General features: G+C 36.0%; 1 protein-coding gene and 1 non-coding gene across 2 annotated transcripts; both read right to left on the bottom strand.

Moving 5' to 3' along the window:
- Positions 1 to 3,721: 3,721 nt before the first annotated feature.
- Positions 3,722 to 5,251, bottom strand: LOC141594091 (uncharacterized). The gene is made up of 6 exons (XM_074414288.1): positions 5,013 to 5,251; positions 4,745 to 4,924; positions 4,600 to 4,650; positions 4,341 to 4,425; positions 4,126 to 4,220; positions 3,722 to 3,985 (listed from the first exon to the last, which is right to left on the bottom strand). The coding sequence occupies exons 1-6, from the start codon at positions 5,210 to 5,212 to the stop codon at positions 3,979 to 3,981; spliced, it is 618 nt and encodes a 205-aa protein (XP_074270389.1). The 5' UTR covers positions 5,213 to 5,251; the 3' UTR covers positions 3,722 to 3,978.
- An 8,867-nt stretch (positions 5,252 to 14,118) lies between these two features.
- Positions 14,119 to 14,225, bottom strand: LOC141597936 (small nucleolar RNA R71). The gene has a single exon (XR_012523144.1). It is a non-coding gene; the product is annotated as a small nucleolar RNA R71 (small nucleolar RNA).
- Between the last annotated feature and the right edge of the window lie 13,142 nt (positions 14,226 to 27,367).

Below are 27,367 nucleotides of genomic sequence, written 5' to 3'. Positions count from 1 at the left end.
GCGCTACCGGGAGGCAGCCCGGAATTTTAGAACTCTTTATTTATTTTTGAACATTTTATTTAGTTTTGTTGTGTGCCATAATAATTAGCCTATTCGGCTATAGACTGTGAACAATTTAGCCCTCTTTGCTTTAGCAGTCCTTTTGTGCGGTTGCTATTTGCGAATTTGCAGGTACTCTTGCATTCTGTTCGCAGCTTAGCTGCTCTGAAGCCGCCAGCTGTGACCTCCCATATTGCTGGCTGGTTTGGGGAGGTCCCTACTTCGCGTATTCTTGTAAGTTTTTCCGCGTTTCACTCTCTTCTTTTCTAGTTTGCATTTCCTTTCCTTATTTTTGGGTACAATGAGGGCATTGTACAGTTTGGTTTGGGGAGGTTATGCATCCATATCTGTGTCTGCATTCAACTTTTATTGCATTCCTGTTATCACGTTTAATTTTCATATTTCATATGCATTGTTGAAAAAAAAAAACGAAAATAATAAATATTCACGTTTATTTTTGCATATAGGTTGGGTCGGAACGGTAGATTTCCGTGATGAAATTGCACTTTAACTTGTCTTTTTTACTTAAGCCTTGCATCTAATTGATAGTTATTAGCTGAGTCTTGCGTATATCTAAGAGTTTTTGTTCAAATTTAGCTGACTGTTTAGACTTGACCTGATAAATTGGCAACCTACTTCACAATTTCTGAGTTTTAGAGCCCATAACTGGTGACATTCATGACCAGTTTGCATAGGAATTGAGAGTAGTACTCATTGCATAACATGTTCATCATTATTGCACATTCATGAAATTCGATTACTTGTCAAATGCATACATTCGGGTTTGTGGTCGGTGTCACATGCAGGGAGGCGCTTACAAATTTCACCTTTCTTATATTTTTCACCCATTTAGCTCCACTTTAGCCAAATATAGCCTTTTTGACCCATTAGCTACACCCAAAATTTAGCCTGCCCAGTCAAGCTAGTTTAGTGTGACTTCTTGTGGTATATATCCATGTTGCGAGTTTGGCTCGGTTGTCCAATTGATTGGAGTTGGTAGAAAAATGAGGAAGGATGACAAAAAAACAACAACGTGAAAATGAAAAAAAGAGACGTGAACAAAAGAAAAAAAATGAAAAAAAAAAAGAAATGAAAAATGAGTTACACGTGAAACAGGAAGGAAAAAGAAAGAAAAAAATCAGGAAAAAGTTGAGTTGTTGAAATAAAAGACCGATTGTGCCTGTTTCTATCTTGTGACGGTCTTACTCCTCCGTTTTATTCATATTGTTTTGAGGAGATAGTGTTTTGGGTAGTGAGATGTGTGCCAATGAAGGGCACCTGTACCCTATTTTCTAGTCAGTTGAGATTCAGATGGTCTTATATGGCCTTGTTTAGGAACTAGCTTGACGCTTTACCTTCACATTTCCATAATTTGTTTTGCCTTTTCTCACCTGAACCTCACTTTCCCATATCATTTGTAAGCCCTCGGCTGTGACGGACATTGTTGGTTGGAATCTATGTATGGTATTTGAATCGTCTATCATTTCTGTTGCATGCATGTTATGTAGGTCGCAGTCTAGGTGAGTGACTGTTTTCTCTTTCTCTCTTATACATATACTCTCACCCTTTGCTTCATGAGAGAAGAGTGACCACGTGAGAGTCCGATTTTGTTGGTCTTGCAGGGTTGATAAGTCAACTTTATTTATGGACATCTTATAATTCGTTTGCGTAATGACCATTGTAGCTGTAACTGTTGATTTTAGTTTGCATTAAACTGGTTTAAGTAGACAAGTAATAGCTAGCTCTGAGTTATCTTTTCCGTTCCGTTAGTTTGCATTTAGTTTACTCGAGGACGAGTAAAGGTTTGGTTTGGGGAGATTTGATATGTGCATTTTATATAGTCTTTTTGGCCTTTTTATGCACGTATTTCTATGCTATTATCGTAGTTTTATGCTACGAAATGCCCCGAATATGCTACTTTGGTTTGTTTTGTCTTATTTGCAGGAATGAACCAGAAAATGGTGAAATCGAGCCTTTTACCGTCCATTTAGCATGCATTTGGAGGAAGAGTGAATTTGGAGCGGGAATGTAGCTATTTTGAGATGCGCAAAGAAGAAAGATAGCTAGGCGAGCAAAGGAAGAAATTCAAATTGCTAGTGCCTACTTTGAAAAGCCATATCTCGAGTTCTACAACAGATATTCAGATGATTCCAATTGGAAATGAAAGCTTGTCCTATTAGCTTTCCAACGCCACCGGAATCGTCCTGTTTGCCCAAGTAACGAAGAAATGGCAGCCATTTAAAGTTCAGTGCGCGAAGCAGGAATTGTGTGATGGAAAGTACTCGATCGAGTAGATTTATGTTCGATCGAGTCCTTTTTCTACTCGATCGAGTAGATTCAATTTAAGGTTTACTCGATAGAGTAGATTTTCTACTCGATCGAGTGGTTTAAGCTTAATTTTACTCGATCGAGTGATTTAAAGTTACTCGATCGAGTAGTTACTGTTGCTGGGCTTTAGTCCGCGACAATATTAGGTTTAGTTTACGCCTTATCTTTAATATAAATATTGTGCTTAGCAATAGAATGAGGGGAACGACTTTACTACTCTTTTTTCCCTTCTATAGTTCCACAAACTTTTAGATCTAGCTTTCTTCTTTCTTTCCTGCCTCGGACTCCGGTTTAATCTGTAATTTTTCTTCCCTTTAAATTTTATTTCTTTTGTCTTATTTCTCATTTCTCTTATCCTTTTACTACTCTTAATTAGTTTATATCATGTCTTTTTATGCCATCGTCTTAATGGTTAGCATAGATCCCGAAGCCATGTGTAGCTAATTTCTTAGTATGTTAGGATGAGGGAAACTGCGGTATTAATGTTATAAGATTCACATGTTAGTCTTTTCTGCGACGAGGTTTGTTTATAGGCAATTTAATCATGAATCCCTGTTAATTGAATGCATGCATGAGACCGGTTTAATTAGTAAAATTCTGCCTGGATCGAAAGATTGGTGGAGTAGGCTTGCTTAGAACAATCGACACAACCTTCCTGGATCGAAAGATTGGTTGGGGAGTCTAGGGCGATTTGAGACCGAAAGGAGACAATCACCACCCACCTTATCAATGATTTGACAGACCTAGTATTTTCGCATGACATGAATTACCGCGGTGACCCGATTCCTGACATATTCTCTTTCTCCTTATTAGACTTATATTTTCTCCGCTTTATTTTCTCTTCTCTTTTTCTCTCTTTAAAATCTCTTGTTAGTTTAGAAACCCAAATTTAAACCCCCAGTTTTATGACATTCCGACAGACCGAATTAAACAGATAGATAGCAACTTAGCCTCCCTGTGGAGATCGACCCTACTTGCTGCTAGCTTCTGTTAGTTGTATTTAGGTTTATTTTTGGTACAGAAACGACCGTATCAATATGCTACATACCCGTTGTTGAAATTTGTAGTAACAACGGTTCTTTGTTTAAAACCCGTTGTTATAACTTTCCCTCCAAAATTGTGAAGACTTTTAACAACGGTTCTTCGTTTAAAACCTGTTGTTGAATATTATGCGCGGTATTTGTGATAGGTATTCACAACGGTTTTTTGTTTTAGTAACCGTTGTGAAAGGTATTCACAACGGGTTTTTTTAGTAACCGTTTTTATTACGAACTCCTAATGTTTTTAAAAATTAAATATGTTTCATGCCATTCAAAAACCTGCATATATCAAGACACCATATACCAAAGACTGAATAAATCACAGCTGGGTTCATCAGAACTCAATAGATTCAATTCAACCACAACAGAAGCATCATATATATATATACTTACAAGGAGTTAAATTTACATGAACTAATCATTCCCTAACTTCAACAAAAAAATTACTAATAAGCTGATCTAAGCTCTGAGTATCATGCATTTCTATGTTATAAGACGTATTTGCCCAACATGTCCCTTACCTCGTCTTTATCTAAACTTTTGTACGGCTGAATCTCTTGTGACGGGTTGATTACATACTGCGGAAAAAACAAAGACAAGACATTATTGTAACAATGCAACATCAAATACTGCATAGCAACATCATGGTATAGCAGCAAGCAAGACAACATCAGCTCTAATTTAAAAAAAGTAATAAACACATTATTAAATTACTAACCTTTTCTGGAATAAGGATATATCTTCGCCTAATAATCTCCAACATGAACCGACAAACGTAGTATCCACATTGTATGCTATCCTATTGGCGAGGGCCTATTATTACATAAAAACAAACAGACGAGAGAAGGCTCACATCAGAATCTTGAACTTTAGGTATTGTATTAGTATTAAACACAGATTTTTGCACTTAATGTATTGTATTTGAGCACGTACTCCTGTTATCGTAATAAAATTAGGGCCATCATCGAAATCTTTCGTGGGTTGATCCCCGCTCGTTAGCTCTTCTCTTCTCAAAGGCCTTTTTTTTTAAAAAAAAAAAAGGCGAAACTCATTTTTTTAGGGGCAAAAATGAGCTTTTTGCTATAAATAAAAATTGAAACTTAATGTTATTATAAATAAATCAGTATTATAAACTTACTTATTAATCAAGCGCTTAAAAGTCTCGCTTGGTTGATTATGTATAGAGTCCAACCAAAAAACTTTCTTCTTTGTCGGCATGATGGCTGCTAGCACCCAATGAGTCCTACATCAAGAGACATCATCATTATTAACAAGTACATATATTAGTTATGAAAATGCAATTGTAGGGGGAAACGTAATATTAATTTGTTTATTACCCTTTTTCATTATAAGGGGCAAAAATCAGCTTCTTGGTTGTCGCCAATTGCTGAGCAATATAATCTACCCGGTCTTCGAACGAGTATTCCGGAATAAATAAAGATAAAATATAGGGGCACAGGAATCCGTATTGATCAGATGGAATCTTCTTCTCGAGGATCACTCTCAATTTCAATATCCTACATTATTACGGTATTAATTCCGGTATTTAAAACACTATCTAGTAGTCAGAATATTAAAAATGAAATTATTTATTAAGAAACTTACTTCATCCAAACAAATAGGTGTTGGACATCAATCTGGTCTAGGCCAGCCCAAATGGCTAGCATATCCCATGACATAAGTGCTTCGCGCTCAACCCCTAGAATATCCTCCTCGAGCTGAATAATTATCAATTGCTCGTTGGCTATGCGACGGCAAGCCTCCTCATGCAGTTTCCTCATCGTCACCGTTCTTACTTTTTGCATGTAATCCTTCCCAGAATATTTTGTGGAGTTTAAACTCCTAACTTCTTTCAGTTGGGGGAAATAATGATTCTTTGATTTTGTGCTACTACCACCAGCCTACACATGTAGATAATTAAAATAATAAAAAATCCAAAGGTAACATATCCTAGTTGGAGTAATAAAAATAAAAGCGTACTTAACTAAATACCTCATCAACCTGCTCTTTCAATGATGAGGTAGTAGGCAGGTATGACTGGGGACTTAGGCTTATCAGTCTTTTTTGTCCCCTACACAAAATTACCATGCTTTTTAGAAATACAGACAAAATATAAATAAAGGGAGCGAGGTTTTTAAAAAATGGAGAAGTTAATTAAATACCTCATCTAGTTGTTGTGTGGACGAGGTAGTTGGCATGTCCGGAGACTTAAGCTTATCCGCCTTAGCCGGCTTTTCTGTTCCCTACATACAAAAAATTTCCATGCTTTTTAGAAATACAGAAACAAAAAAAATTAAAGGGAGGTTTTCATAAAAATGGAGAAGTTAATTAAATACCTCATCAAGTTGTTGTCTCGACGAGGTAGTTGGCATTTCTGTGGACTTAGGCTTATCCGCCAAAGCCAGCTTTTTTGTTCCCTACAAAAAAAAATAACATATAAATTTAACATATAAAAACATTCAACAATTAAAAATGTAACATATATATAAAGGTATTTCTTCTAACCCCAACTGCTTTCGTTTTTGAGGCGAGACGACCGAGCCAAGTAGATGTGAGTTTCAGCCATTGGATGAAACTTCCAACCGCATCTCCCGAATGGTAATGTCGTCACGAATCGGGACATGCGGTTGAAAGTTTTCATGGCCTGGAAAGACTATAGTTATCTCTACTTTTCTATGATTCGGCAAAAGTTTTTCGCCATGAACTACGATTTCACTGCTGATTTGGTGTGCATTTCTACGAGACCCCGCCAACACGCACATATGGATTTTCGAATTTAGGGTCGACAAGAATAATCGGCCTCTTGTTTACGGCCTGGAGAATATACACATACATTATTATATCCCAAAATTTAATAGAATTCATATAAATTTAACTAATTAAACACTTCATGCATACCTTATCAAAAATGTGAACTGACTTGAAGGGGATGTATGTTTGTTTTCCATCACCGTCTTCTCAAGTTGCATCTCCTTTTCAGACCCATTATTTACCTAATAAAATTAGCCAATGGCACGATGTCAGAAGTTATAGCATTAGAGCTGGCAGGGAACACACCCCATGATCTTACCCAAAAAAAAAGAAAAAGAAAAATAAGGAAGTATTAGGTATCTGATCGGCTTTAGTTGTTACAACTTCAGAAGCATTAGGTACCTGATCTTTATGAATCTCGTTGACCGATACTTCCTTCTCATGTATTGCCAAGGTAGTAGCGGCCTCTTGACCAATCTGTTGTACCTTATTACCACCTTTATAAATGACATCCTCCATCATTTTCATTTCTTCTTCGGAAAGCTTGCCTCCAGCATTCAACTTTAGTAGTACGGATGCCATTAACTGAAGCTGCGTGTCAAGAATGTAATGTTTCAGCAATTTTTATCCCAACAATAACATGTGAATTGAACCTAAATGAAAATAATAGAATAAATGGTACCATGTCAGCCTTCTCAGACTTAGTCTTCCTTTTCTTCTTTATCGGGGCAGTTGTCCCATAATATTTCGTTACTCCAACCTGTAACGGGACGCCCCTCAATCGACCTGGATGTTCGGGTCGGCCAATCGCTCTAGCAAGAACGTCATTACGACCATTGGGAGTGAATTTCCCTTCTTCTACCTCCTTCAATACGTTGTCCTATAATATATTAAATAAACTTCAAATTATATTTGTGACTAAAATAATAAAGTTAGTAATGAACTCGTCTTAATAAAATAGTGCTTAATATGTTGGCCAACACTTCCTCATCATATTTGTCACGCGACCGGGATCCTTTAGGCGTGTGCCCTTCTTTATAAGTTACATGCCGATCCAAGTTGGTCACTCCCTTTGCCACCTACACATTAACATGGTAACCTTTATACATGTAAATGTGTATCAATGCAAGTCCAAGTGTGATTAAAAAAAATAAAGTCTCACAGGGGAATAATGCATGCTACTTACGAGGTTATCTTCTATCTTTCTGTAACCGCCTCGAGAACCATACCATTTCCCCTTTTTGCATGAAATGTTAGCACGATTTCTTCTGCTAACGGCCTTCAAATAATTATATAAAAGCGCAAGTAGATGAGATAATAAAAAGATTATATAAAGGACTCATTAATTAAAAAAATGATAGGTAAATCGTTAAAAGGCGAGGATATTTAACTCGAAACTTCTCGCAGTTCTCATCTCTTTGAAAAGATCCCATTGTTCCTGACTGATGGTGGGACACTTATTGTCTCCCGGTGGGTTCTTACGCATCTCCCCCGTTGCCTTGTCCACATACAACCAATCCCTAGCAACGTCACACTTCCACTGCCTTAGGACATCCGTTGCCTTATGCATTAAATACTTATCATGGCATTCATCGGGTATAGTAAAGGCTTCCTTTACACGAGCCAAGTATAACTCCGCCAATTTTGGATTCAAATTTCTAATGTCATCTAAATAGATAGGCACAAACTGTCTTGTGCAACATCCAATCCAACTGGATAAATAACCCGCATTTGGACCAGTAGGGAAACCCTTCGAGCTCCATGTTATTTTCATCGGGTCTTTAGCGGCTATAGCTGCAAGGGCTTTCTGGCACTTCGTAGCACCCCTCTCACCAGGCTTATTATCCCCAGGCTTATTATTCTTTTGACTTCTTTTCCGTTTTTCACCCATGATAATCCTAAAACCCAAATATGAATGATATAGGAAATGAACAACTTAACAACGTACATGCAGAGTATTATCTAAACCCTAAACCTTAATAGGAATGAAAATTTAAAACAACAGATTGAGCTTCTAAAATCCTAAACCCTAATAAGAGGAGTGAAGTAGATGATGCGGGATGATAAAGATAACAAAGAAGACGAAAAACAAACAGATGCATGAAAAAGAAAAAAGATGATCGTCTTAAAACCCTAGTGACGAAACACAAAATTAAAGTGAACATACCTGATGATGATGATGATAAAGAGAACGAGCAGGATGATAAGGGAAGGCAACGGAATATGGGCGTCGGAAACTGGGCGACGGCCGACAACGAGAATGTAGAAAGCGAGGAAGAGAGAAGAATAAACTCAGGATACCAACGGTTGAACTGGTGTTGTGTGTGTTTGTGTGGTATGCTGTATGTGTTTGTAAATTAGTTTTTTATTAAGACAAACTATTGACAACGGGTGCTCAAAGCAAAACCGATGTTATATGTTAATAACAACGGGTCAATAAAAGTCAACCGTTGTCAAAACTTTATTACAACGGTTAAAATATACCCGTTGTAATATATTTTCACCAAATTTGCGCCAAAATGAAATATGTCAAAAAAATCAATGACAACGGGTAGGGGTACTACAACCGTTGTTGAAAGTAATAACAACGGGTAATGTAACTATAACCGTTGTTGATTGTAATAACAACGGGTAATGTAACTATAACCGTTGTTGAAAGTATTAACAACGGGTAATTTAAATATAACCGTTGTTATTGTTGAACCTTTTTTTTTTTAAATTATCAGTAATTCCATTACGGTCCAAACTCAGTAACAATACATACCGTAATGTTAAAGAAGCACCATATCTTTGCAACATTATTCAAAGAATTTCAACACCAAAGATCCACATCTAATAATAAGATCAAGAAAATAAGACAACACCAGCATGCATGCATACTGCATATCTAAGCTACAGGATTTACCATGCCATGCAAATTTGGGAATTTTTATTTAACAATGACCATTATTGATTTACCAATAAATTAAACCATCAAATTATTGGTCTGAAAATGACTCAAAATGTTGGTCGTCCATATCATCGTGTCCTGATGAACCATCTCGGATCGGGGACGTTTCTTTGATGTCATAGTTTCTTCGTTAACCCAAATACCTTCACCATGGTCATCACGCATATAGATGCTTTCAGTGTCCTCATGATCAGTGTCAACATCGTCGAAATAAGATACAGTGGTAGAGTGATCCATTCCTTCAAAAACGACATCCTGATCATCATCACCATTATCGGATGGACTACTCCTTCTACTCTTTATAGACAGTACAACAGACCACTTCTTATCTATAGGATCGGTGACATAGAACACTTGTTTAGCTTGGGATGCCATTATGAAAGGATCATCCTTATTATTGCCAACCTTACCCAGATTGACCAACGTAAATCCCATCTTATCCTTTCGGACACAATGGAGGTTGTTATCAACCCAGTTACATCGAAACAAAGGCATTGTGAAATCAATGTAATCTAGTACCAATATTTCTTGAATAACACCATAATAAAGGCATTTTCCCCAAATAGGCTTTTTATCTTTTGAAGTAGCAAAGTGCATTGCCTCAAATTCAGAACTCACACCACTATTTTGCATTGTGCTCAACTCATCTTGCTCGCGGGTGTAAAAAGTATATTCATTAATGGCAAAACTGCTGTAAAAGGTGACCCTGGCATTTGGACCTAAACCAAGACGTAGTAACCTAGGAGAGATGTCATCACCAGTTGGATTCGTACACTCTAAGACAATATTCCTAAACCACTCTGCAAACGTCTTCGTATGCTCGTTTGCAATCCACTTCTCGGTCTTGTTTGGGTGATCGTATGTGCTAAATGCAACATTTCACGTGTCACAATTTTTTCAACCCGCCCCCTAATACCTTTTCCGGTCATCCAGTCACTATGACGATTCTTAGGAACGCCAATCAACTCCTCAGGGGAGATATGAGCGTAACAATATGAAAGAGCTTCGTCTAAAATAGCGCGTTTAGCAATATAACCTTCCGGACGATACCGATTAGATGTATAGTCCTTGTAGACTTTCATTAATCTTTCGAAAGGATACTGGTATCTCAAGTACACGTGCCCAAGGTACAAAATCTCCCTAACCAAGTGAATGGTCAGATGAATCATGATAGTGAAGAAAGAGGGTGGAAAATACATTTCCAACTGACAAAGAGAGGTTACAACGAGGTCCTGCAATGAATCTGCGTCATCGGGATCGATGACTTTCTCGCATATGGACTGGAAGAAGAGACAGAATCTAGTTATAGCATATCTTACCTTTTCAGGTAAAATGGAACGAATAGCCACAGGTAGTAATTGTTGCATCAAAGTGTGACAATCATGTGACTTTAACCCGATGAGTTTTAGGTCTTGCATCGACACTAGGCTTTTGATGTTCGACGAATAACCATGTGGCACTTTAATTCCATTCAAGCATGCACATAACTCTTTTTTCTCATTCCGTGAAAGGGTATAAGTGCTTTGGGTAAAAATGTACGATTACCTCTCTCTGTGGTGCCAACTCTAGCCTAATACCCATCATTTTCATATCTTCCCTAGATGCGGCGTTATCCTTTGTTTTACCAGGAACATTCGAAGGGTATTGATAATATTATCACGTACATTTTTCTCAATGTGCATGAAATCGAGGCAATGCCGACCTCCAGTCGGCCAATATGGAAGTTTATCAAAAAATATGGATCTTTTCTTATACCCACGAGTAGACAATTTAGAGCCGCTCTTCTTCCCATAATCTATCTCAATATGCTTTACTTTCTGATAAACTTCATGCCCACTCAAAATTCTAGGAGGTTGACGAAGTTCTTGTCTTCCATTGAATGCTTTCTGCATCTTGCGATAACAATGGTCATGATACAAGAACCTCCTATTTCCCATATACACATACTTACGAGAAGACTTCAAGTATTCAGACTCGATATCCTCCCCACATAATGGATAAGCCTCTTTCCCATGAATTGTGTGCCCAGAAAGGTCGCCATAAGCCGGATAGTCAGATATTGTACACAATAACATCGCTCTCAAATTGAAAGTTTCGTTCTTATATGCATCAAATACTTCTATCCCACTATCCCACAACAATCGCAAATCATCTAGAAGAGGTTCCAAATATACATCTATATCATTTCCAGGTTGTTTAGGGCCGGAAATTAACAACGACAACATCAAATACTTTCTTTTCATGCACACATATGGAGGTAAGTTATAAATAGCCAACACTACTGGCCAAGTACTATGTTGGCTACTCATGTTTCCGTGTGGGTTCATTCCATCAGTGGACAGCGCTAGACGTAAGTTTCTAGGTTCATTGCCGAACTCGGGATACTTAGCATCGAACGATTTCCATTGCATACCATCTGCCGTGTGTCTTAGCTTTCCATCATTTATTCTTCCTGTTTAATGCCAAGTTAACATTTTTGAATCATCGGGATTCGCATAAAACCTTATGACTCTTGGTATCAATGGAAAATACCACAACACCTTAGCCGGGATCCCTTCCTTATCCTTATAACGCCACTCCAAACATTTAGGGCAATTGGTTAAGTTTTGATATAATTTCCGATACAATATGCAATCATTTGGACATGCATGTATTTTCTCATATTTCATACCCACTCCTCTTATTAGTTTTTTCGCCTCATATGTCTTAACAGGTAGAACATTACCATCAGGAAGCAACTCCTTTATCAAGGCTAAAAAAACTAGTGAAACACGTGTCACTCACCCCATTTGCCCCCTTGATATTATACAACTTCACCACAGCCGACATTTTTGTGAACTTACAACCAGGATACAGAGGTGCTTCAGACTCACACAACTTCTCATACATGTTGTTAAGGTCATCCCAATTACTAGTGTCATCACCTACATCTTCAAAAGCAATCGACTCATCATCATTCTCTTCATTATCTATAGACCCAACATTCAACTCTCTACTTCCAACTCTTCCAACTCAAAAAACTCGGCAAACTCAGGATCATCAGTTAGCCTTTCGTGTACCTCAACATCATCTTTTTCAGAGTTATTCTCTTCCTCTAATGATTCCCCATGAAAAATCCAACGTGTATAGGATCGACTAAATCTCCACTTTTCTAGGTGTATTTTAACGTCCGGAAAAGCCATATAGCTAATATTACCACATCTTTCACAAGGACATGTAATACTAGAAGAACCTTTCAAATTGTTCGAAACGAATTCATAAAATTCAGCTAAACCATCCTTATAGTTGCGGTCACTCATATTTGCATCAATCATCCAAGTTCGAGTCATTATTTTACATTCGTAATAATAGGCAACTAATTCAGAAAATACAATAATAGGCAAACAAATAAACGAAATTCAGGAAAGCAATTAAGCTAAATTATCAACAAATTAGATAATAACCCAAAAAATCCTATATCTATAAGCGTTGCTAAGAAACATATATATACCTGATTGATAAACACGATGAGGGAGAGAAGACGGTGACAACAGTGATGGAGATGAAGACAGAGAGACGATCAGGGAGGAATGGAGGATGATATAGTAGCAGTATTAGCTTGTGTTTGTGTTTTGTAGCGTATAGCAGAATAAAGCAATCTGTTGTTCTTAAAATTTTCATAACAGTAATAACAACGGTTATTGAGTCTACAACCGTTGTTAAAAAGTATTAACAACGGTTCTAATATAACCGTTGTGATTACTTTTCACTAATTTTGCGCCAAATTATTAACAACTGTTAAAATGTATTACAGATTCAACCGTTGTTATTAGTTTTTATATTAACAACGGTTTTTCAAGTATGACACGTTGTTAAAACCAATAACAACGGTTAACAACACAGAACCGTTGTAATTAAGTTTGGTAAAATTCGCGGCATCAATTCTACAACGTGTTTTGATGATTTTCGTGAATAAGCGTTGCTAAAGGGCCGTTGTAGTTGCCTGTATTTGTAGTAGTGAATGATGAAAGATTCCTTGTAGTTTACCTTGTCTATGGAATCGCTTTGTAAATTAAAGAGGCCGCTTCCCCCGTGCAAATTGAAAGTGCAAGAAAGTCTTACTTAGGTCCTGTTCTTTTGGACTGAAACTTATCTGATCTGAAATGAACTGAACTTATAGGATCTGAACTGAACTGAACTGAACTTATAGGATCTGAACTGAACTTATTGGATCTGAACAGAACCGAACTTATAGGATCTGAACTAAACTGAACTTATAGGATCTGAACTGAACTTATATATAGGATCTGAATTGAACTCAACTGAACTTATAGAATCTGAACTGAACTTAAATTAAGTGAGGTAAAGGATCTGAACTGAACTTATAGGATTTGAATCGAATCAATCGAACCGAACTTATAGGATCTCGAATCAACTTATAAGATCTCGAATCGAATCGAACTTATAGGATCTCGAATCGAATCGAACTTATAGGATCTCGAATCGAATCGAACCGAACTTATAGGATCTGAAATGAACTTATATTAAGTGAATTTAAGTCCAAAAGAACAGGGCCTTAGACGATCTTCAAGCTTTTGAAGAGGAGGAAGTTTCTAGTTCATCATCTCCACCACCACCACCACCATCTCCAATAAAAAAGATGGTGAAACTTTCTGATCATTCCAAGCCCACAACGGCTATGCTTCCGGCGGGTATCACTACTACCCAAATTACCGCTCCTGAGTTCGAGATCAAACCGGCTTTTATTAGCCTTGTGGAGAGGAAACAATTTGGGGGAAGTCCTTTGGAGGATCCTAACTTGCATGTTCAAAATTTTTGTGACTATTGCTCTATGATTCGACAAACGGGAGTCACTCAAGCCAAATTAGGGAAATACTTTTCCATTTCTCTTTGAAAGACAAGGCAAAACTATGGATCAATAGCCTTGATCGCACTACCATTGAAATCACCAATTGGGAAACTTTGGCTCTTGCTTTCTATCAAAAGTTTTTTCCACCGGAGAAAATTCAAACCTTGAGGAGCCAAATCACGGGATTCCGTCAACAAGCACGAGAGAGCTTGTATGAAGCTTGGGAAAGGTACAAGGAACTGCAAAGGCAATGCCCACATCATGAGTTTGGTGCTTTATTCCTAGCTATAACATTCTACAATGGATGTTGTACCGAGTCCCGAAGAATTCTTGATTCCGCCAATAATGGGCGGTTTGATCAAATTGACACCGATATTGCTCATGTCACGATTGAATCCATGGCGATTCATGATGCCCAATATGTCAATTCACGGAGTACACCAATCAAAGGTAAAGAGGAAGCTTCTGACACTACATTTTGAAAGCTCAAATGTTATTGCTCTAACAAACGTTGGAGGCTCAAAATGCGGTTTCCTATCTTCAACAACTCAATGATGTGTCCTCTACAAGCCAAATTGTTGTTTGCAAAGGTTGCGGAGGTGCGGGTCATTACACCGTTCGTTGCCAAGCTACTATTGAGGAGGTAAATGCTTTTCAAAGTTTTAGAGAAAGTTCCTTTCCATCAGGTACATTTTCAAATACTTACAACCCGAACACAAAATTTCACCCGAACTTGTCTTACAAAAGCAACAGTGTGCTTAACCCTCAACCACAACAAACTTTTGAGCCTCAACCTCAACAACAAAAAAATACCTATGTTCCACCACAACAAAGGTACAATTACCCACCGGGCTATCAAAGTCAAAACCAACAACAAAGGCCACCTCAACAAAATTTCCAACCAAACCAAGGTCCACGACCCCAAAATATCCAACAAAACAACCAAGGGGAGAGTAAACTTGAGGCCTTGGTAATGCAAATGGCTAAGACCCAAACAGAATTGTTGGCTCAAATGCAAAAGAGTGATCAAGCTCACAATTGAAACTTACAACTTTTATTTTGTATAGTTCATAGAAACATAACCATTTTTACTTTTTTGATATGATAAATTGAATTTCTCGTGAGATTTTGATAGAGGGGTTTAATTTAGGGGTGTAAACGAGCCGATCTGAGCTCGAGCTCGGGTGGGCTCGGGCTCGGCTCGAATTTTTTAGCTCGAGCTCGGACTCGGCTCAAAGCTCATCGAGCTTAAAAAATTGAAGCTCGAGCTCGGCTCGGAAAAAGCTCGAGATCGGCTCGAGTTCGAATCGAGCTCGTTTTGTCTTTATATTATTTTCACTTTCTAACTTTTTTTAATCTAACTAAATATAAATATTTTTAAATAATAAATAAGATTATAAAATTCTAAAAATTATTATAATATAATATAATTATACATGACTAAATAACATATAATTTATAATAAAATTAATATTACAAATATAAATATTGTACAAAAAAAACTATAAACGAGCCTAAACGAGCTTCCGAGCCGAGCCTTGCTGAGCTCGGGCTCGGCTCGTATTTAGCCAAGCTCGGCTCGAGTTTGAGCTCGAGCTCGTTTTGACCGAGCTCGAGCCGAGCTTTGACCGAGCCGATTCCGAGGGCTTGTCGAGCCGGCTCGGATCATTTACAGCCCTAGTTTAATTGTTGGAATATGTGTCCTCCGACAATAATGCGATCACAACTGTCGATCATGATGATCACATGTTTAAGTCTCATTTTAAAGAATACAATTGGGAAGTAATATTTTTTGTCACAATCGGTCCACACATATCGGTAATGATTGGCTGACTAGAGTTTGACATTACTGTCGTGCGACGGTGGTGATCAGTTGATCCCCTTAGGTCATACCTAAATGATAACACTCTTAATTGATTATTTAATTAATCGTATGACGATACGGGTTAATTAAATTACTTAAAATTGACGGGCGATTTTGGAAGTAATATTTACGTATCTCATTATAATTTGATTAAATAAGATACGGTCTAAGTGATCGAATTATTTTATTACTTAGATGAAATTATTGTTTAAAGAAACAATTGCATATGAATGAATTATTTATTATAAATACAAGATGTTGTGATTTATAATTGGTAAATTATTTTGGTACAAGTAATTATGAATTACTAAGTCGATTTTGTACATGACGTATTTTTATTAATGCATTGATTTTTAATATGTTAAAAATGCATAACAATTTTACATGACTTGTGACATGTGACAAATTGACAAAGATAAAATGGAATCCATTTTTTCTTAAATGGACCGAAATATGGGGTGATTTAGGATAAATATTGTGTTGATTAATTAAGTGGAAAACATAATCATTTTGCCTAAACCTAGCCATGCATACCTAGTTAATCTTGTGAAGAACACCTTGCTCATGCATTGGCCATCACCACCCCTCCCCCTACCCGGTTTTGTCATAGAGAAAAACCATGGATTTTTCTCTATAATTTACCTTATACACTACTTCAAAGATAGTGTATTATTCATTCATTCTAACATCAAAAAAAAAAATATAGATTTTTAGAGAGATAAAATTACTTCCTCTTTTCTCTTCCTCTTAACCGAAAATTAAGAGAGCAAAATAAATATTTTGGGTCAATTTTATTTAAATTAATATTGTTCTAGTATTGATAATATTAATTTTATTAAGAGGTTATCTTGGGTATTATTCCTTGGGAGGGATTCTATACTTGAATCCTTTGTTCATCCATTTTAGGAAGCTCAAGAACAAGTGAGTAGGAGAACTCATTTGTGCCCATTTATCCGATTTCTCATTGTAAGAATGACGATTTCTTCTTTATCCTTATTATTGTTTGCATGCATAAGATCAATATTTAATTTTATGACTATATTAATTCATCACATATATGAATATATATAGGTATGAGATATAGATTTCCAACAAGCGGTATCATGAGCCTTAGGTTGTTTGCATGCAAATCGGTTATAGTTTTTCCGAGTTATACGATTAACATATAAAACTTATAAATTTGTGTTTATTATGATATATCACGAAATCTATTATGCATGTTAAAGTTTCTGATCCTAAAATGTATTTAGGATATTTTGGTTAATTTATGTATTTTTATTGTTCATTTTATATAATAATGGCATTAAAAATGTGATTTTATGATAAAAATGTCATTTTCGGACTAAAATTAGCTAAACTTCGGTTTTTCCAGTGGTTTTTGGATATGTTTTCACATATATTATATTTATATTACCTGTAAATTTTCATAATTTTATGAGTTCTTATGCTCGAAATATGGATTTTTCATGATAAAATCGATTTTAAATGATAAAATAGGTTAATATGATAAATATTTCGAATCTGGTCATAGAAATTTAGTATGTTGTCACATGCAATTTTACAAGATGTTTGTAAAATAATAGGCTATAATGAAGTCTTTATGCATGCTTTATGAATTTTTGATGAAAAATAGCATAAATAATGACTTTAATTAGTATAAATTGCTAAAACATACTTCATGACTAAGGAAAAACATCACATGTTGCATTTTATTACCTATTTCAGGTCTAAAATTGAAAAGTTGATAAATATAATTTTTCTCATGTTTTTATGATTATTATTGATAAATCCGATAAACCGCAACATTGTTTTTCCCGATAAATTTTGAAATTTTTAACCTAAGTTTTTTGAACATTATGAGTGTCATGGTATTTTTCCAGAATGTTCATGAGTTTAAATTTCAAATTTTGAATTTATTTGAAATTTTTGTGATTTATTTGAAGTTTATGGCATTTTTGGTAATTTTGAGTCCATTTAATGAACAATATTAAGAAATATAAGTTAATTATTGTCATATGTTAGTGGAGACTAATTTTGAGTCCTAAGTTGGTTAGGGTAATTAACTTGTGCATAAATATGATTTTATGTAATTTATTGTGATTTTAAAAGGGTTGAATCACGCAAATTCGTAAAAACCGTTTAATATACGATATTGGCTCCTTAAAGGCGATTTAGCATAAAATTGGGCATGTTCATACATATTATAATGCTGCATTTTATTTATGATTGTCATAATTTTATTTTATGTAATTTTTGAATTATGTAATTTTTACTTAGTATGACCTTAGTTTTTAATTGGTATTGCCCGAAATGTATGGGAATATCGATTCGGTTGTAATTTTTGTGATCTCGTATCACCGTTTTGTAATTTAATAGATTTATTTTATTTTAATTACATATGTATAATAGGAAATTATGTAATTTTTTTTATTCCGGAGATCCTTGAAGACGATGCCACTTAAGAAGGCGATCCATTAAAGACGGTGTTACCTCGAGATGCGTGCCAAAACCAAAGTTCAAGGGACCAATGGAGTTGGTTTCCGAATATGTAATAGTTATTTATATTTTCTATTTTAGGAAGGCCATACCAGGATTTAATTTATGCTTTGCATTTTATTTATATGTCGCATGCATCGCTAAATCGCCATAACTAAAACATGCATTTTCATTTAATCGAGTATTTCGGCCGTGTCAATTACAATTATCGTAGTTCACCGCTTTAGTTCACTTAAAACGTGATAGATAATAAATTGACATGACCTCTCGCTAAAACAAACAATTGAGACATAGCCTTACCAAATAGTAGAAACCATGAAAACCTATTTCGCGAGGGAGTGCACTCGGCCACCCCGGGGTACAAACCTTGTTATGTAGGGGAAGTGGGTGATAAATGTCTATCCACCGAATTCATGTTGATGAGGGTTTCATCGGTTATCCCGTGCCCAAGTTAATGTGAATTTGGATCAATGGACACATTTATTTGAAATTTGGATTGACCTCAACGGAAGTATTCGTGACCGTAGTCGCATGTGTTCCGGGCTATAGATAAATATTAGAGTAATTTTATCGACCGAGAATTCTAAAAGTAGAATCGATTAAAGAGTTAGTCCACCGATTTATATTGATAAGGGTTTCATCGGCTACCCCTTGCCCAAGTTAATATGAATTTGGATCTCAGAATCATTTATCAAGTTGGGTAGAGGTCACTAGATAAATGCAATAAAACTTGTTTAAATTAAATTTTTACGAGTATTATTATTTTGAAAACGACATATGTTTTATTCCTTCTATTTTGTTTTTGTAGACCGCTTTTATTTCTCATAACAAATGGCAACTCCAAACACCAACGCCACACCTCTCGCTAATGCTTCATGGCTCCGATCCTTTATGGATCGTTGTAAACTTGAAAAGAATGGGTCAAATTTCTCCGATTGGGATGCCCAACTCAAATTAGCCGCCCAAGGTGACGACAAGCTTCGTTACCTCACCGAGGCCTCTCCACCCGAACCTAATGCTAGGTCGACCGCCACCACTAGGGAAGCATATGAGGCTTACCACAAGGAGTCCGCCGCAATGAAAAATGTGTTGATTTTTGCGATGGAGGCGGATCTCCAAAGGAGAGCCTTTAAAATGGGCACCGCTAATGAAATCTATTCCAAGCTTGTGACAATGTTTTCACAAACTCCGAGGATCATCCAATATGAGGCGGCCTCGGCATTCTTTGATCTCGACTTTAAGGAGGGCCAAAAGTTTAGCCCTCACGATGGAGCTAGTCGAGACTTTGAAGATTCAAAAAGTTGAAATCCCCAAAGAACTCATTGTATAGATATGATTCTACACTCCTTATCCAAAGTCAAGGCATTTGTTCAATTCCGGGTGAATTTTAACATGCAAGACAAGGACGTGTCTCTTGAAGAGTTGCACAAGTTACTTGTGCAAGCCGAAAGAGACATGAGATTAAATGTTAACCCACCTAAGGATGTCCTTAACATAAGCACCAAAAGCAAGGGGAAGTTCAAAAGAATGGGAAGAAGGGTAAGAAGCAAGCTCCCACTTTCACCAAGGCTAAGACTTTTGAAGCTAGCACTTCCAAGACCAAGAAGGGTCCTCTTGACAAATGTCATTATTGTAATGGTGTTGGACATTGGAAAAGGAATTGTTCCAAGTATCTTGGTGACATTAAAGCTGGAAAGATCACTCCAGTAGGTAAATGACTATCCTTTCTTTTATGTTTCTAATTCAACTATGGTATTGTGATACAAAGTTGTGATAATGTATCCCCTTTTTATTGTAAATAGGGCCTCTACCAAGCAAGGACAAGGGAAAGGAAAAACAAGCTTGATAAATCATCAAGGAGCTAGAAGTAGCTTCCATGAAGCTTGGTTTTTATTGTCTTATTTTAATTTATGTTTCGGATTTTTAGAACTATTTTGATTTCCGTGTTCGACATGGAAATGGTTGATCCTTTCTAAACAATCGTTGTATTTTGGATTATGGTGGCTTGGTTTGCAACCCAAGTCACCCGTTTTATCGTATTTTCCTTGTTCTAAAAATTCGTCTTTATATGCTTGCTCATAGAAACATATGATCATCCACTTAAAGTGATCTAATAGACAACTATAATGATGAGATTCATTATATGTCCACAAGGTTAAGGCTTGTGTATGATCAATTATGAAAAGTGATGATTGAGTTGATGAACTCTCTTAATAAAAGAATGTCAATCACCAAGTACACTTATCAAATCTAAAACAAGTAGTCAACCTATGTGATGGTCCTCCTTATACTTCAATCATTATTTGTGTCTTATAAGCTATCTTTGAATCTCTAGCGTATTTATTCTAAAGATAGAGTGGGAGAAAAATGAAGACACAAAGAAGAACACAATGCAAATTTGTGTACTTGAGTAAATGAGATCTACGAAAGATAGAATGATTGGTATACTAATCTAGGGAGTATACTTAAATAGATGAGATCTATGGTCTCGAATAGATGAGATCTACATATGACAAAAGAGACCAAGTGAAGTAATCGAAAAAACATGTTCTTAAGATAACTACATGAGGACACCAAAAGAAAGTTTTGGAAGAAAATGACTAATGAAAAGTGTCAACAAAAGATTTGGCTAGTTTATGAACAACATATGACCAAGAGTTTTCAATATTGATATTTACTTAAGAGCCTAAATGAAACTAAGTTGCATCCTTGAAAATAAATGAGATTTATGACTAAAAGCTGCAAAGAAAGATATGCCGATATCTACAAGAGCTAAGTTAACTGTTAAACACGCTAGTGTCATTACTTAACCTCATTTTGGAAATGAAATGGTTAAACCTCCTTCCGAAAAAGGGTATTTTGAGAAGGACATGTATTAAATGGAATTCACATTTAAATAATGACATTGCTATGCATCATTATAAAATGAATGAGTTAGAGATTAAAAATCTCTTTCCAAAAGTTTAAGACTGAAACCATTTCAAAATAGGTATTTTGAAAAGATATGCTGGGAACATATATGTTTTAATCTTAATAACTTGGCAAAGCAAATCGTATTTCAATTCTTGAAATGTTTCGATTGAGTAGACAATTGCGAAACATGTGGAATTTAGTGGGAGCTGGAAATTATCATGTGAAGACATGGAATTTAGTGGGAGCAATCATCTTGTAAAAAATTTATAACTCATTACTCATTGAGAATGACGAGCTAATACTATCTTTCACAAAGAAGTATTTGAGTTTTCAATTCTGGATGAAAATGGACAATGATGAATCCAATCACATCATGAGATGTTGGATAAGTATTGAGATATACACATCGAATCAACGAGAAACGTAGGTTATTCATGTCAATGAAAATGGAATTGCCATTACCAGTCATGGTCGTTCATTGAACCTAAGAATGTTTGAACACATGATTATTAGTTACTAATGTTTCCGCCATTAGAATAATCATGCACATGTCCAATAATGAGTCATATGCATAAGAGCATGATGACTCATTGGCAAGCCATAGAAGAATCGTCATGAATTCTCAAGGAGAACTAATGAGCGATTCTAGTGATGGACAGAACACTCTGTTATGTGACAAGAGGTTGCACATATTGAAGTTCGAACGCACGTAAGGATTTATGAAAATCCTAAGCTTTTCAAGCTAAAAGGAGAAATAAGAAGCTTTGAAAAATACTTAGTTGATGTAAGAAGTTACTCAAAACTAATATTGTCTAATATGCTAGGACTTATAAGAAGTGCTAGGCTAATCATCTTGACAATTGTTGCAAGACCCTACAAAACATACACCTAGTGCATTGTGAGTTGGTAGAACACTTGACCAGTGCAAGTTATATCATCCACCACAAATTCGTTGGTTATGTGATAAACAACAAGAGAGTTCTTTCAAGATAAAGAGCCCAAACCAAGGTTGGGAACCTATATGTGTACTTGGTAAAGTTCATGCTATGAAAGATAACATGAATATAAAGGAAAATGCAATAAAAGAAGTTTGAACACATGAACACTTGGTATGTTAAACTTCTATTGCAATCGACTAGTGTTTACACACTTGCGATATACATCACAAGGTTGTAATATGGTATTGACTACCCAGATGTGATGTCGACATTTGTCGTTTGAGTTATTATTAACTCACCTTATACTTTGTTACATCCAAACGGGTTGTAGAGACAATTGAACCCCGTTAAAGTGAACACGGATTAGCATTGTATTCGCCCATAGTTACTTACATGAGGTGACGTCTCGAAGTGACTAGAGTGTGATGCGATTGATGGCAAGTTCAAGTGTCATGGAGTCATGTGTGATGACTAGTCGATCACATAGGCAGACTGTTAGGAACACCTTGTCGGGCCTTATGACCGCTTATAGAGTTCTGGCAAATTTATATAGCCTGGTCGTGGCGAGACCTACTATAGTATTCTAATGAGTCGATTCTTTTGACTAAAGACTGTTCGCCTAAGATGGCATAGTTTCAGATTAACTTTGATTTGTGTTACTACGACCTTCGTAAATGGGGTCAAATGGGCATATTTTGGGTTATGATGGCTGTGGCTAGTCGAAGGGAATGAGCGCAATAAGAATTGGCCACCCCTAGTCAGGGTTATAACAATATCTCAGGGCCACTCGAGGAGTAATGAACTGAAAATGCGTGGCCACGCTCGGAATGTATCCATGGTGGATAATTCCGGTCAATCAGTTATTCTCCAGATCGAGGAAACCACTCTCGATATGATCACTTGCAAGTACGACCCGAAAGACACCTTGCATTGAGTGGGAGATAGTAATAGGACAAGAGAATTGGTGACGCACACTTGTCGAGGACAAGTGGGAGATTGTTGGAATATGTGTCCTCCGACAATAATGCGATCACAACTGTCGATCATGATGATCACATGTTTAAGTCTCATTTTAAAGAATACAATTGGGAAGTAATATATTACCGTCACAACTGGTCCACACATATCGGTATTGATTGGTTGACTAGAGTTTGACATTACTGTCGTGCGACGGTGGTGATCAGTTGATCCCCTTAGGTCATACCTAAAGGGTAACACTCTTAATTGATTATTTAATTAATCGTATGACGATACGGGTTAATTAAATTACTTAAAATTGACGGACGATTTTGGAAGTAATATTTACGTATCTCATTATAATTTGATTAAATAAGATACGGTCTAAGTGATCGAATTGTTTTATTACTTAGATGGAATTATTGTTTAAAGAAACAATTGCATATGAATGAATTATTTATTATAAATACAAGATATTGTGATTTATAATTGGTAAATTATTTTGGTACAAGTAATTATGAATTACTAAGTCGATTTTGTACATGACGTATTTTTATTAATGCGTTGATTTTTAATATGTTAAAAATGCATAACAATTTTACATGACTTGTGACATGTGACAAATTGACAAAGATAAAATAGAATCCATTTTTTCTTAAATGGACCGAAATATGGGGTGATTTAGGATAAATATTGTGTTGATTAATTAAGTGGAAAACATAATCATTTTGCCTAAACCTAGCCATGCATACCTAGTTAATCTTGTGAAGAACACCTTGCTCATGCATTGGCCATCACCACCCCTCCCCCTACCCGGTTTTGTCATAGAGAAAAACCATGGGTTTTTCTCTATAATTTACCTTATACACTACTTCAAAGATAGTGTATTATTCATTCATTCTAACATCAAAAAAAAAAAAATATTTTTAGAGAGATAAAATTACTTCCTCTTTTCTCTTCCTCTTAACCGAAAATTAAGAGAGCAAAATAAATATTTTGGGTCAATTTTATTTAAATTAATATTGTTCTAGTATTGATAATATTAATTTTATTAAGAGGTTATCTTGGGTATTATTCCTTGGAAGGGATTCTATACTTGAATCCTTTGTTCATCCATTTTAGGAAGCTCAAGAACAAGTGAGTAGGAGAACTCATTTGTGCCCATTTATCCGATTTCTCATTGTAAGAATGACGATTTCTTCTTTATCCTTATTATTGTTTGCATGCATAAGATCAATATTTAATTTTATGACTATATTATGTAAGTTAATGCCTAGTCACTCCAATTGAAACTTAAAAGTTATGGGGGTTAATATCACAATTGCACAAGTTATGGGGATTAATTTAGGACAAAAGATGTGATTAATTAGAAAAAGCTGTAAACGATTGTAACTTTGTACTTAGATTTCCGATTAGAGCGAATTTTTTGTGAATCTTTCGTCAAACTAATTAACTGAAAAATAGTGGAAAATGATCACATCAAGTGTATTTTACGAACATATCCAAAGACATAGGGTCGTGAATGAGCTGGCCCTGCTTGACAAGTCTTCAGGATTGGCTTGGTCAAAGTTGTGGCCGAGATCAATTAAAATGAAGTTAGCCCAAACTAAGCTGAACTAGAGCATACTAAGGCTTGGGTGGGAAACTTGTCATTTTTTAAAATTACTTCAATTTTTATAGGTATTTTTTTTACTAAAAAAGAGATTCTCAAATAAAGTTCGACCTCAGATTCAATCTCATATAAATCGTACGAGCTTATCCCGAGTTTTGATTGGGCTTGACTTGGCTCGGTTACATATCTATATCTAGACCTGGCAAAACAGGTCAACGGGTCGGGTTCGTGTCAGGCCAATTCGGGTCGGGTCGGGTCGGGTTTGTCACATTATCAGGTTAGGTCCTTTCGGGTCAAGCGGGACGGGTTGTTTCGGGCCGGGTCATTTTCGGTTAATAATTAAGATAAAAAAAAGGCATTTCAATTCTTTTGGGTCAATTAAAATTATGTTTTGTCGGGTCATTTTCGGGTTGGGCGGTTTCAGATCGGGTCATTTCAAATCAGTTATGGGTCCATAAAAATTTTCGGGTTTGACTCGGGTTGGGTTGATTTTGTCAGGTCTAACTGCATCCTTAGAGACACGGGATAATTAAAATAGGGGAGATATAAATTCAAAAGTAACAAAACCAAATAAACACACTCGTAACCACACTCAAAACCCTAATTCATTAAAATTTCTATCATAATCTGAAGATGGAGTATCTGAATATCATCAATTTCTGCTCTTCGTCAACATCAATTTGGTTGCGCATAACTTTCGTAATCATGTTTCTTTACTGTTATGTTCGTTTATCGAAATTTATTTGGGGTTTGCGATTTAAAATTGTTCATCAGACTTCAAATTCATCCAAAACCAGAAGAAGACCTAATCGCAAGAAGAATCGAGCTCGTAAGAAGCATATTCCTGCTAATTTTCATTTAATTTAACTTAATTTTCATTTAATTTAACTTAATTTAAAGATTTATCTGTCGCCACTGACTCGCACTCCCAACCGGATGTATCTGTTGCCAACGACTCGCACTCCCAACCGGAGGAAGACATGAATACTGAGGATGATTTATGTGTTGAGCCGCTTGTCAAATTTCCTCTTCAATCTTTGGCTGATGCAACAAAAGAATTTGACTTAGATTTGCGCATAAGTTTGGATGGTTTGGGGAGTGTTTTCAAAGGGAAGCTGAAGAATACTGAGGAGGTAACTTCCTCCAGAATTCTACAGGTTGATTTAGGCGTATCAGGTCTAGCGAGTATAATTTTATCTTTGAAGTGCAGGTGTTCATCATTAGACGACTTAATGAGGTATCATTACTGACTCCCGAAGAATTTGAGGACGAAGTTTCGCTCCTTAGTCAAGCAAACCATCAGAATCTTACAAAGTTGATTGGATATTCGATTAAATTTAAGAAAAGATTTTTGGTTTATGACTATGTGCATGGAGGTACATTAGAAAGCCATTTGTATGGTGAGTAATTATTTTTATGTTTATTTATATTCATATTCATATGTATACCAGTGTTTTAGTCCAATAGTAATTTGTATGTATCTTGTATAAATTTGCAGGCAATCCCAAATGCCTTGATTGGGAAACAAGAATGAAAATTGTCGTTGGTGTAGCTAAAGCTTTAAGATATTTGCATAACGAGATGGAGACGCCAATCCTCCACTGTTACATCCATCCATCTAATATTTGGCTTGATGAAAACTGCAATCCTAAGCTATCGGCATATGGGGTAGTTAGGTTGTATTATCCTGCTAAAAGAAACAAGTTTTCTTCGTTTATGATAGGTTCATATTACTATACGATACATGATCATAAGTTGACTAGGAAGGTAACCATTGAGGCGGATATCTATGGTTTTGGTATATTTTTGTTAGAGATAATCACCGGAAGAAAAGGGTGCATCATTAGAGAAGATGGTGTGGCAGAATACTTGATTGATTGGGTAAAGAACTTCTGGCTCTTAACTTGTTTTCCGATTGGTACTTTTGTTTTTTACATGTTACATTGTTTTTGCCCACATTGTAATATGGAATATTATTTCTGTTATGAGTGTTATGAGTACGGCTGTATGAGATTGTGGAGTAAGTCTTGTAAAGTTGTGCCTTATATTACAAGTTACAACTGTGAAACTCGAACGTTACATTTATTTTTAAATATTGTACACAGGTACAACCATATCTCAAGGACAAACAGAAGTTGCCTGAGATGGTTGATTCAAGGCTTGGAGGAAACTTTAAAGAGGAAGAATTGTACGAAGTGTGTAACATTGCTGAGATGTGCCTTAAGAAGCAGCCCTCTGACAGACCTCCCATGGCTGATTTGGTCTCAAGAACGAGTCGCCTTGTTGAATGAGAATATGATCTTGATGGATGACAATGGAAGATGCTAAATTGATGATATGTTTAACCCAAATATTGAAGGATTCCCAAGTAGTTTATCTTAGATATTGATGATTTCGTGTGAACTTCTAGTAAGTAAGTAGTTTATCTTTGTTATTGATAATTTCGTGTAAACTTGTAATGATGAAAGATTCTTGTAGTTTACTTTGGCTATGGAATGATTTTGTAAGTTCTGGGTGCTCATAATTTCCCGTATTTTGATAATAATTTATATGGATAATTTATGTTTAAATAATTATATAATGGTATTTTTAATAATAGTTGCAAATAAGACGTTAATTGAATAATAGTG

This window comes from Silene latifolia, chromosome 8 (genome assembly GCF_048544455.1).
Source record: "Silene latifolia isolate original U9 population chromosome 8, ASM4854445v1, whole genome shotgun sequence".
NCBI classification, from domain to species: Eukaryota; Viridiplantae; Streptophyta; class Magnoliopsida; order Caryophyllales; family Caryophyllaceae; genus Silene; species Silene latifolia.
This window is presented reverse-complemented; position numbering and strand designations above follow the sequence as displayed.

Bases quoted from the DNA above. Each gene is read 5' to 3' on its own strand.
- LOC141594091 (XM_074414288.1), bottom strand. From the start codon at position 5,212: ATGCAAAAAGTAAGAACGGTGACGATGAGGAAACTGCATGAGGAGGCT. The intron at 4,426-4,599 runs GTTGGACTCTAT...TTAAAAAAAAAG, and splicing joins ACAAAGAAGAAAGTTTTTTG to GCCTTTGAGAAGAGAAGAGC. The intron at 4,221-4,340 runs GTACGTGCTCAA...ATGTAATAATAG, and splicing joins ATTTTATTACGATAACAGGA to GCCCTCGCCAATAGGATAGC.